Raw genomic sequence first — 13,443 nt, forward strand, 5'->3', positions numbered from 1 at the left:
AATGAATTGCAACCGAATATCTCACATATTTTTATCAGAAGGGTTGACATGTTTACTGAACGAATCAAACTTAACTTGGGGTTATAACTCTGATGTTTTCTTAGCACAATTATTTCTCTAATCGTCTCCGTCGTGTGCACAATACTAGCTCGCATTACAATTGAGAATTAACGATAAAAACGTTGACGTAGAGGAGAGTATTTGTCAAACCATAAATCGACGGGAAATTAAGCTGACGGGGCGAAGGCGAACAATACAAGGTAAGGGAAGCTTCCTTCCTCGAATCGTTGCCGGGTCCCGGGGTCTCGGGTGCCGGGTCCTCGCGTAAAGTATCACGTTGCCCCGCCCGGGTGTCATATTCACCACAACATCGATTTGCAACTCCTGTGACCATCATTATACTAAGGAACAGGATATTCCCTAAATAACGTCAGACAGTTTTTGAACCATTAAGCGTTAACTTCTAAAATAGTAAAAAGCTTGTGTGGATAGTATTATATTTATAGTAGATAGCTACATTTACGGACATTTCGCAATTTTTGAGAGGAAATCCTCACTTTAATATAATACCAGGGACGTTAATTATTTTTAAATCCTTGACCTTCATTTATTCCAATATTTTTTATAGTCTGTTATTTTACTAAAACTATAGTGCTAATAACTATCTCGTCAGCAGGACTGATACTGTCAAGGCAGTGCAGCGTGGTGACCGTGTTGTGACGCGGGCGCAGCGCCGGGCGGACTGAGGCGGCCTCTAGCGGCGGGCGCTACCCGACACCGCAGCTTTTTGCCGCTAATCCAATTACGCGCTCCTTCTTCAAGCAAATCGTCCGCACACAATGCTTACAAAACGATCTATTAAGTACAACACTCTATTGTAGTAACAGACGTATTAACTTTCGTAATACAGTCGTATCTACCTGTTTGAGGTAAAAACCTACTTCGATAGTATTACTTATAAAATTGGCATAATTAAATAGCGTGATTTTTTACATAAACAAGTAAGAAATATCAGAATTTTTTCTGTAAAATTAAAAATAAAATGAATTTGAAAGAAAAATTGACGTAGTTGTTATTTATCCTGGGACTATGAGGAGCTGAAAACGATTTCATTAAAAAAAATGTTGTAATTTAAATATTTAAAAAACACACATGAAGATAGGAAGTAATTTTTACACGTTACATAAAAAATGAAATTACATTTTAAGTAGAAATTTAAGACTTCACAAACGGGCGAGGTTCACAATTTGGTGGTGACATAGGTAGATTAAATTAATAGACATTCTCGCATTAACATTTGTAAAGCTGAGGTATAGAGTGAGTGCGACTCACCTGTATCCTGTCCTCGGGTAGGTCGGTCTTGAGGGAGAGCATCTCGCGCGCGTACACGTCCGGATAGTGCGCGTCCTTGAACGCCTTCTCTAGTTCATCCAGCTGGTACGACGTGAAGATCGTGCGGCTGCCGGACAGACAGTACGGTACAGAACACTAGTACGAGCAGACAAGACAAGCAGGGAAAGACACGGAGTGCAGTTTCACCAACACATAATTTTCTTAAAAATGTTTTATTTTATATATCAGTAAAATGAAGAAGCATGTTTTATATTTTACTATATCTACAACTCTATATCCTATATATATTTGTAATTGTGACATTTTTGTTATTTTAATGTTACAGCCCCAGCAACAGTTTTATAGCCTATGTTAAACTTATTAAATTCATTGGTGTTGTTTACAACTCTGTGTCTTTACTATGTAACGTTATTTCTAATTACGAGCGTATATTAAATAGTCAACCTTTAAGTAGTCATAGCTGTAGTTTTGTGTACAAATGTGTGAATACGAGCAGCAATCAGACCTAACCTACATCGGAATGTATTCATTTAAAATCTCCTCCGCCTCAGCCACGCAAGACGTTAATTATCTCGGCGCGGGGGTGTGCGGGGTGTGGAGGGTGTGGAGGGTGCGCGGGGCGAGAAGTTTCCCAATTGAAAGTTAATTAACGGTAAAACATATTTAGAATATTGAATCTAAATGTTTCAAGTCTCTGCACATTAATGTAGTGACGTAGTTAAGTTATAATTTGATTTAACTTAAGTAAGTATAGCTTTAGTTTGCAATGTAGAGATAAAATGTTCAACATCTGTTTTATTGAAGGAAAAGGTTCTATCTTTCTATTCAGCTCGCTGCACATCTACATCAATCGTACGTCTGTAGACATTTGAACTATCAGTTAAACTGTACAGTTTTGGATTTAAATCTTTATCAGGGTAATATTAGTAATGTCTTAACAACTATATTCCATGAGATGCAAATAAACTTTCCCCAGATCGAGTCAATTCTCATGAAACAAGTAAAGTTCCAAGAGTAAGCGAGACGTTTGCTAAAGTTACTTGTAGATGAGGGAAGTAGATAGTTACCTGTGCCTGCGTTTTTTCTTCTTCTTCTTGCCGTTGTAGGCGGTGAGGCCGTCCACTGTGAAGTCCTTGGCCGCCTCCAGCGACGATACTCCTGCACACAGACACACTGTTTACTAACATATCTACACACACATGTAGACTGGTTACGAATATTGTAATCACTTAAAAATGCAATAAGATTATTACCCCACAACAACAGACCGCTTAAAATGTTCTGCAAACTATTTAATAAAGCTGCAAATTATTGCAAATAACGGTATTGTAGCGACACACTCTTGTCATTTATAGCCGGCCGGGGGCGCGGGCCGACTCGCCCGGGGATTGTCACATAATTACCGAATGTGATTGCCGCCTGAATTAGTAAGCGACGTCGGGTTAATAGAATAGATCGAGCGGGTCCCGGGGGAGGACGGGGAGCCGCGCGGCGAGGGCGGGGGAGAGGAAGGGAAGCCTGGGGACGTCCCGTGTAATTGAATTTGGTGCCAATGAATACGACAATGAATTATTAAATTTAGAGCGGTGCCGTCGCCCTGCTCTGCTCGATAATACGTTATCGGCTCGTTACATTGCCGCACCAGTTCTCGACACGTTCATGGCTGTGCTAACAAGTGGCGATGGTGATGACACGGCTTGATAGGTCGTGACAATAGACTTTAGCGGCGGTGTGACGAATCGAGAATAGTGTTGTGTTGTGTCCGTGTACTTGGGGTGTCGGGGCCGTGTTCGCGGGCTACAGTCTGCGCGGTCAAGCCACGTGGACATCGCACTGTTACGTAATCTTGTAGCGTAACTAATCGCTTTGCAAATGTTTTATTAGGTCCCATAAAAATAATTAAAACATAATAATTAGGTACTGGTTTGAACTTTAATTTAACAACAGATGGTTCACTTTCAGTGAACGTTCTATACGAAGAAATAAGTAGGTTATTGTGGAGTTTACTAATGTTTTCGTATTAACATAAAGAGTTTAAAAGAGCTTTAGTTGCACTTGAGTTAACGCTAGGTGTCAGAGCTGTACGGAGCGGGTCGGAGGCTGATTATGCGGCCGCAGTTATCTACTCATTAACTCGTTAGCTCCTGCATAATGCTCGTACTAGTTTCACATTTAACATGAACATATAAACTTTCATATACCGTTATAGAAAAATAGTAAAATAAATGCAAACTAAATGTGAAGACACATTTTCATTTGTGGAAGGGATTTCAGTTGCTAAGAGACCCAAATTGTTTGATATATTTACACCACATAATACAAAAAGAAAATTCTAGTAAAATAAATTACCATTTCATTAGATAATGTAAGCAATAATCTTACCGTTTTAAGTAATCTAAGACTTTCAAAATCCACGAAAAGGCCGGCTCGCCATTTTGCCACCTTATGATATAAAAAAAATGCTTTCAAACTGACTAACATCCTATACGTTTAGTTGTAAGTTTTATTTTTGTGTAAAGATAATTTCCTGTGCAATAAGTTTGTATTCGTAGCTGGCACTAGCAGTCGCCCACGCCGGCTGTCGCAGTCGCTATGGCCCCGGATGTTTACGTGTACTCGATCAGCGAGTTTCGAGTTGCCATTGTATTGTATTAAGAAGACGGCTCAATATTATAAGCGGGTCATTACGTGCACCAGCCAATGGTAATGTATGCGTTGTCACGTACCAACGCAATGTGCAACTTACGACTTTATGTCTCAGTGGATAGAGTCGATAGTCGTGTGTCGTAGGGTGATGGGAGGGCCGCGAGGGTAGGCACTCCGCGCGGAGGAAGGCTACTTGTAGGAGAACGACGCCACTTTGGCGGGTAACATTGTTAACGTTAAGGTGAGGACGCACAGACATACCTACCGACGGCGACGCGGCGTTTGCTGTCATTGATGATGGAATCTTGTTACAAGTATCGCACCAATTAAAGCCTTGCGTATATTTGTAAACAACGACTCTTAACAGTTGCTAATTTTAGTTAAAAAAACTAGCTATAAAGTAAACAGCGTTTTTTCGTTAAAAAATTACATTTAATATTGTTTATTTATTATTACATAAAAACTTATTCTGTAAAAATAAATCTGCCAAATAATAAAATATAGATTTAAATTTTACCTCTTTACAAAAACTTACAGCTTAATATTTACAATAATATAACGTTTTGAAAATATATTTGTAATTAAAAAACAAACTTTTACAAAATGTAATCGTATTAAATTGACAAATAAATGTTTGGATATTATTTTGTTGTTTAATTGTAGCAAATGTAAAATTATAACTGATTTTATAAACTTTTTATTAATTCAAAATGAAATAGTTAGAATAATATTAGTAAAAATGAAGTGCTTTTTTATTTAATTATTATAAATGTGTGAAAAGTTGATCATGAAATTTCTCTTGATCGCTAATGTTTAGAGCAAAACAAAGACATTACTAAGGTTTAAATATAAATATATAATTTATCACTAATTAGTATTTAAATGGAAAACTTTTTTAATTTATTTTATTCATATTTATTTAAATAAACCTAACATATACAAAATCTGACCATTAATTTGTAGAGATATTAAACAGACAAATTGATAATTTAAATAAATACTTAGTAATAGGCTTTCAGTACCTAAACTAATTCGTGTTTATAAATATTTTTGGTTCTATAGATCTTCTTCTTCTTTATATCTTCTTTATAAAATAATGATACAAAACTTAATGAAACTATACCAATACAAAGCCTATGTTAATTTAAGCCCAATTCTATCTGTGAAAATTATAACACGTTTATTGCCCGCAAGCGTCGCTAGATGGCGTTAGTCGTTTTCACAGAACTTCGCGACAAGCGCTATCACGCCACTCAACAAACAAAATATTTTTAGTGTCTCATAGGCTTTTATAATTTAAAATTGTACGAATAAAATAGACAATTATGGAAATTACTAATTAAATAGTAACTTTGTTTGAGATCGTCAGAAAGTCAAAATTATCTGTGCAAATCAGAACAAAAATTTTTAAATCAGTCGGTTAGCATTGCCTAAGCCGAGTGAAATTCAATTCATGTTAGCTATTCAAATCAAAATATTGGCAACAAAAATGTAATAAATTGAAAGTAGGTATTATAGTATTGTCCGCGTTATTTTATAAACTTACAGTGAAGTTAATGTAGTAATTTAATATAATAACATCATTTTATGCATATAAAGAAGGCAGACAGGTGAGCGTCGCAAATGTTTAGTTCCCGCGGGCGCGGAGGCCACTGATTGCCAATCGCTAGGGCAATTTGTGCGGATCCGTTCACGATTAGATTTACCCGGCGGCTTCCTGCCGTTTCCTGCAGCTTCCTGCCGCTACCTACCGCTTCCTGCACTGCCGGCTGCAGCGAGGTAACGAGTTAACTCTATGATACGCCACTTAACATCCACTCTCATTTATTGACGCAACACGTAGCAAATAGTGACGTAAACCACGACTTTAATAACAAAATAAATGTACTGAAAATTCAACATTAAAGCTCTTATCAATACCATAATGCCCTGTTTATTGGGTATTATGTTTTATCATTAAATTTTGAAATATTCATGTTATTTTACAGAAAAACTGATGGAATCTAAAAAAAAACGGTACTGATGTAAGTTTGAGCAGATCCATTGCAGTTCGCGGGATTGACGAACCTTTTATTTCAATATATATAATCTTATAACTATAGCAGGAAATCTTACAGACAAATGTCCGACATTTGCAAATAAAACTTTGTGAGTGTACAAATCAAATATTCCCGACGCACAGACGGCAGCGGTGGCGGGTGCGGGGTGAGCGCGAGGGGCGCTGCTCTGTTGCGCACAAATTGCCAATTTCTTTCACTCACAACGCTAATTGTGTGGCTCCTCGTGCCACGGTTTTGTCACATTTTAAATTACTTTTTTAAAGTGATTTCGTTTTCGTGGGTCCGCACTGAGCAGCGACATGTGTTCTCAGTGTATACGTCTTGTGGAGGTGACGGCTTAGATTTAGGAATATCAAAGTTAAATACAGAACAACTTACACATTCCCTTTATCTGCCTCTTACACCTGACATTTAAAACTTAGGATATTCATAAAATTTTAGAAAGAAAACCGAGCCACATTTAGAGATGAGAGATAGTTGAGACTGTTCTCAACCAACGCCTATCTTGTATCTATAGCCATTCCCAATACAAGGAGTTTATTTGATTGTATTATATTTGATATTATCAATTATGAGGTTAACAAAGTGATCGATATCATTTGATTGCATTATTAGTAGAAACTAACAACTCCACATTTTTTGTGTTGCTTTTACTAATGTTATTTGTAGTACTTAATACTAAAATCGATATCGATTTTGTTATGTGAAGAGATGTGGAGAGATGTGGAGAGATGTAGAGGGGGTGGGGGTTGAAGGACGGTATTATTTTACACTTTTCATTTGTAATAGTTTACCTGAATAAAATTGTCGCACCGCTACATAACGTACATGAAACAAACAAAAATAACACAATTAAAAAATTGACAAAAATCAAAATAAACTATAACCTAATACGTTTCATTTACATATTAAGAGAGTGTCTGAGCTTTTCTACTGTACTTAGATTGTCTACGTCGTCTTAAAAACATAATAGATTTGTTTTACCATTTTACACGGACATTATTAGTATCAAAGTTTTATAAAACATTTAATTAGAATGTGGTCTGTCATTTATCAGTATTAAATCCCATATATTACTAAAAAAGCTAACAAGACATAGTCGTGTTTTACAAAAGCTGTGCGGTGTCAGGGCTCAAGGCCAGCGTGTGCTCTGTAGCCTGCAGCTCGCCAACGTGCAAAAAACCTCCAAAAACAAGAGTCCCTACAGGTCCCGGGATCGCGTTACCTCGCACGGCTTGTTCCCACACGCGGGGTGTCAACAAAAATGGAATAAAACGCGCACAAAGCCGCGGCCTCATTGCGCCCGGATATTGTGATCTGGAGGCTTTGTTTAGCCGCGAGCCTCTCGGACAGCGACGCGCCTTCAGCTTTGCGCTTTGTGCCTCGGCTTTCGGCATCCCTCATCCCCTCTCCTCGCGCCATCTCACCCCCCCGCCACAAGGCTGCTCAGTTCGCAAACGCATAATTCTTAGGCTTAAGTTATTATAATATTCTAGAATATACTCATATTATTCAAAACAAAACACCTTTTAATTTGAGAGAATTTGAACTATTAGTATTTTACTTAATAATATAAATTTAAATGTAAACAGAAACAACAAAAAGACCGATTAATTATAATTCGATGATTTAACGTAGGTAGGTACAAGTATTACGTTGAAACAAAGCAATTTAATTTTCTAAACACCATGTAATTTATGTACTTATTGAAGAAACACGTTTATTGTTTTACATTTATTATTTGCTATCTGTATGTGAAGGTGTGTTTGTGAACTTGATGAAGGTTAAAATAAAATGTAGGACATTAACGAGAATGTTAAAGTTAATTGAAGAATTGCTTTGATGAGTTCTACGTACAAGAGAGTTGAGACAACTATATCATTGCTTAAAGAAAAATATTGTTACTGTTAAGCTTAGGAAAGGCTTAATATTGAACCTTTGGTGAATTACAAAAATTCGTGTCAATAATAAGGTCGTTTGTAAGGCAGAGATTGTCGCAGCACGTGTTCACACTTGCCTGCGACCTGGACGTCATGGCGACCGCACAATATCACCAATTAACTATTTAAGAACAACACTAATGACTCGTTTACAACTTACAAAATAACGTGCAAACAACTAAATGAATTGTATCAACTAATGAGAATATTATAAGCGTAAGAACTTTCACGTGTCCCGCACAATGAGGCTCAATTACGACGTGTTTGCTAATGCGATGCGCGCCGCGTGACGTGTGACGAAACAAATTGTAGAGATGTAATTGCTTAGCAGTGTCCAGATGGCCGAGCAGAGCGGGCTAGAAATACTCAACTGTTCGCCTCATTGTATGAATAAATTTTCATGTTAAAGTGACGAGTAGGTTGTTACATAGATTGCAGTGGTGAAAACCGAAAACTTTATAATTTATCTCTGGACTTAATTAGCAGATATATGTTTTGTATATCACTACATGAGCACTTTGCACTACATGTTGATACCTGATGCTAATACTTTCACTAAGTTCAATAAATTTTTGCTGCTCTTTCTTAAAGTATTCTTTAACATTCCCAAAAAAAATCCTTAAAAAATCCTATTATGTTATTTTGTCCCAAAAACTTTAAGCCTAGCTATTTTCTTACAAAATTTATAATTTTATTGCTTAACATAAACTAATCTCGTTAATTTCTTCTCTGTATGTAGAGGCTGACAGTGATACCATATTTAGTTTGGGCCACTGACATACAACACAGTATGTCGAGTCTGGTTTATTTGCAGCCACTCACCGCCTCACTGGTCTCCTAACATCAGATTACCCGCTCGAGTGCGATCAGTGGAATACCGCAGGAAAATATATCAACAAAAATTGTTTTAATTAAAATCTCCATTCAAGTGAATAGTGTATAACGTAACAGCAAAGTGCACTTGATTCGGGTAAATCCGCGTCCGGTGCTCAGCGCTCGCCTCACCGTGAGGGATGTGGCACATTATTATAGACACTCCTGGTTAATTCGCACGTGGTGACGAGCCGTGGCATAATCCAGTGGCTGGAGCTCGAATTTAAATTTTAGTGTCATGACTACACTGCTGTAATTTTTATTCTGGTAAAAAATCGATTGTGGCGCCTCCTACATGTGAGTAGAATTTTTGTATCAATGCCATCTATCGGTTGAAAAAGAAATGTTCAGAAAAGGTCCCAATCAAAATACATTTTTATTGTAAACTCGGTGAAACAGTAACTATGCTATTTCCTTTGCTGTTTCGTATGTAAAGTACAACCTCCTCGTACGACAGCTTAGGTCACGTCACAGTTCAGTGAGGAGCAGGGCTCGGTACAACGAGAGATACTTGCGCACGCGCATGTTTCACAATTGTAGCAAAATTAATAACATTAAAATTTTCTTCAAACTTTCTACACCACAAAGTTCATTCAGTGTCTAATGAGCTACTGCAGCAAACACTAATCCAAAGTTAATCGATCCTCTAGAGGACCCTTGAGTATGTGAATGCCAAAGGGACCATACTAAAAGTCACACATCAACCTCACTTTTGAGGTCCAAGACCCGAGTTTCTCTTTCAATTTATCTCCTCACAACTTGTATCTGCTTTTTATACAAATCGTGCTTTTTGGAGCCATCAGACAAGTAATTTAAACTAATTAAATTTACCAGCTTCTTAATCCCCCTAGAATAAAATAATGCTGGTTAGAAGACGAAGTACCGCCATAGATCTTACTTTCTGACTTAAAAGTTCCAGTGATTTTGGTGTCAGGACCAACCAGTATAAAAAGACCTCCCCCGATCTACATATTCTTGTAGCTCGCGGATCTGCTTAGAGTTGCGGTTGCGGTGTGCAATATTTTATTTTATAATAAACATTATCCGCGTGCAACTGTCGTGTCGGCTGACTACCAGCCAGTAATTACCGAGGGTCTGGAGAGCGCCTGCAATCGATATCTCAATTAAAGCTTTGCCACGGATTGTCTCCACATCTTGTGCAGTCGAGGCCCATCAGCCGGCACGAGGCTGTCGATGGGGACTTGGCACAAGTAGGTGGCAGGATAAAAGATAAATGAGAGATGCACTTTGAAGTCGAGAGCGAAAGTTTGCGCTTCACCAGCGGAATGGGGTGTCTTTGAAAAGGTGTTTCCAGACAAAGGTTAGGTTTCACTCAATTTTAAGGTTCACTTGAAAAATATAAAGCAAAAAGCGTTTCGATGTGCGCCGGTGGTGTGCCGGTGGTGTGCCGGTGTTGCGCCGGTGCTGCGCCGCTGAGCGCCCCACTCGCTCAAAGAACTACAACTGATTGTGGCCGCCGCTATGACGCGCTCCGCCGTCACATCTCACATGTCTCTAATATTATTGTGATTTGTATTTTACTATTTCATGGAGAGAAATTTCACAACAATACTGTACAAATTAATTAGAACAGTAATCGTCTATTGAAGTTAAATCAAAATCATCCTAGTAGGGAGCACCTACTCTTGACAGAGGGTCGAATATGTTAGGACAAAAATGTGAGTGAAGCAAAATGCTTAGATTTTTTTTAGCTCATTTCATGTAATTTATATTGTCATTTTATATCAGTTACCACTTTGTTATTACCGATTCTTATTGCTACCCATCACTTACATTTCAAGTTATAAAATTCTATCAAAAGTAGTCATTACTTTTTCAATTGATAGGCATTGGTTTTCTATATAATAAACCATAATTGTACAGTACACCAGCCTAGCTTATTGCATAACTGTAAACAGCAAGAGTAGGAATTGGTAAATTTCTTTGGACATCTATACAAATGTATGTATTCAAGAGTTTGTTTGGATAAGTCCATTCCAGGAACTAACAATCAGATTTGAAAACTTCTTTTTATACCTATATCGATAGATCTTTTTGTACACGATTGTTAAGATTACTGAATTATTATAGGCAACATCAGGTTATGACATGGAAAAATAAAGAGGACAGTCAGCTGGTAGGAAGCGACAGCGCAGAAGATGATATGAGATTTATTACAATTAAAAGAAACAATTTTTTTTCATAACAATCCCATATGAATAATACAAGATTTAATAAAGAAAATGCTTAAATAAAATAACGCAATAAATGTAACATGAGGGCACAGCTTGAACATGGAGATAAGTTAAAACGCAGTCATTGAAAGCTCATATTTGTTTACCTCAAAATATTGGGGAAGAATAGTATAGTTGTGATGAGATGCATGTAATGATGAAGCTGGATGTTGGCAGCTAACAATTCGGCAGCTAAGAACATTAATATAAAGTGCAATTGATCCTCAATACAAACCTGTAGCAATAAGAAAGCTGTATCCTGTCAGAGACGGAGCTTTCCATTCGGGGCTATAATAGCCTTCAATCTAAGAAATTACAACAGTATTTGGCTTAAATTTGCAATTACATAATAACTTTATCATCCACTTAGCTAAGCACCGTGACGTGTCGGGTGGGGGTGCGGGGTGGAAGCGCGGGGGCTCGTTTTCGGGGGCGAGCACCCTCGGGGCTCGTTACGCGGGGCAGGGTGCGCGCGGGGGCGGGGGTTGGGGCGCCGCTTTCCGCAGTTTTTTTGAAAATGATATTGTTGTGGCGACCCTCGTAATGATGTAAGGATATACTTAGATTTGTGTAACGCAATCCTATTTGCGGCACAGTTTGAATGTTTGCGCGAGGCCGAGCGCTGGCGCTGACAACACGGCCGGCTGAACATTTTTAATGAATACTATCACTACAACGTAATCATATATTTGATTGGAGCCGGTAATTAATAAAAATGTTAAAGATTGAAGAAAAGTAAATCAAGCTGTTCTCTCACAACTATATAATTTCTACAACTGTTAGCATAACCAAAAACCAGCATTTCATTTTTTCTATCCCTATCGTAAACTAACCCTTAGTTTCCAAGACCAAAATCACTGTATAGAACATAATCGTTATCCCTGTCATTATCTTCGAACAGAGATGGCAATATGTTTTAAACGGGGATTTTGTGTCAGAAACCCACGATAATGATGTTTGATAAATGATCTGTACTAAATTGTACTTTTTTTTAGATAAATCAATGAATTTAGCATCTAGCCATAAATACAAACGTGCTTTCGACTATTATTGGACTAATATCGGAAGAAACAAAGAAAATATAAACAAAGCCAAACCAAAACTAGAAGTTATCGTTTGGTGTCATTTTAGAAAGACGATTCTGATTATTTCTAAAGATAAGGAAATATAGAAAACTCACTGAAATTAAAGAAGGAGTTTTAAAGTTCCCACTTGATTGACTAAACCTGCAGGCGAGGTAACAGGCAGTACCCACCTAACTACATCGTTAACTTACTTTTTAAGTATAGGAAAGTTCATTGAAGCAAGTGCAAATGGTTCGGGTGCTGAAGGTGCAATTACTCAGTCACAGGGGTTGCGGGGAGCTGGGAGCGGGGCGAGGGGCGCGGGCGCGGCGGAGAGGAACGATTTAAGAAGCAAGCGCACACGACTCATTAGACAGCGCCGCTGTGAGACGCCGCACTCGATGTATATATGTATGTATGTATGCCAACAGAATATAACGAGGAAAAACGTGTAATTGCTGATAAAATATTCACTAAAATAAATAAACGAAGCACAAGACTTGTTACAGATTTTTATAGTTGTAGGAAATACACAATTGATATATTTGTGAATGAAGTATGCACAAATTACACATTACAATAATTTGCAGTATCACTGAGAGTTCTTTTTGTGATATATTTGTATGTTTACTGATACAAGAAGATGTCAACTTAATTCATTTTCATTAACACAAACAGTTCTATTCTGCTGTGTACATTACGCTGATAGTGCAATCTGATATTAGAAAGAAATTTAATGTCACGGTACCGGCCGTGTTCTTCACTGATCTTAGCTTTATGTGGCTACAAAAGAACTGTTGAAATATAACAAAGTGAACAAAAAAACCTAGCAGCCAATACGGCCGCCAGCTCCGGGGATGCGAAGAACGATAATGGTCGGGTGGCTCGGGTGCGAGGAGATTAGGTCAGCGCCGATCGGGCCGGGCCAGCAGAGCGGGTCGCGCGGGGCCGGGGCTCCGCGGGAGCTGCGGGGCCGGCGGGCTGGGCGGGGCCGCACCTCACCTTATAACCAATTAGGGCCACTTGAAAATCGAGGTACGAGGCGAAACAAAGTCGCTCCCCGTACCTTCGATTGCAATCGATTAGGTCGCTCCAACATTCAGCGCACCAGATACAGTGACTAGTTTAACCTTACTAAATTTTCGATTTGTGCTCTCAATACTTTACAGGAAATTAGTCGATTGTAAAACTAGATTGCCTCGATAGAAAGTGACTTTAATTAGGGTGTTTATATTCTACTATACAGAAAATTTTGATGTAAGAATGAAGACAT

At 38.1% G+C, this 13,443-nt stretch overlaps 1 protein-coding gene across 2 annotated transcripts in view; it reads right to left on the bottom strand.

Annotated features, from left to right (window-relative positions):
* LOC106708409 (visual system homeobox 2) overlaps positions 1-13,443 on the bottom strand; it is a 77,979-nt gene that overhangs the window by 33,442 nt on the left and 31,094 nt on the right. For both annotated transcript variants that reach the window (XM_045680932.1, XM_045680933.1), the window contains exons 3-5: positions 6,854-6,874; positions 2,421-2,511; positions 1,333-1,459 (exon numbers count right to left, since the gene is read on the bottom strand). In XM_045680932.1, the coding sequence (XP_045536888.1) occupies positions 1,333-1,459; positions 2,421-2,511; positions 6,854-6,874 (239 nt within the window). The remainder of the gene's footprint in view (positions 1-1,332; positions 1,460-2,420; positions 2,512-6,853; positions 6,875-13,443) is intronic.

The sequence above is a fragment of the Papilio machaon genome, chromosome 14 (genome assembly GCF_912999745.1).
Source record: "Papilio machaon chromosome 14, ilPapMach1.1, whole genome shotgun sequence".
Lineage (NCBI taxonomy): Eukaryota > Metazoa > Arthropoda > Insecta > Lepidoptera > Papilionidae > Papilio > Papilio machaon.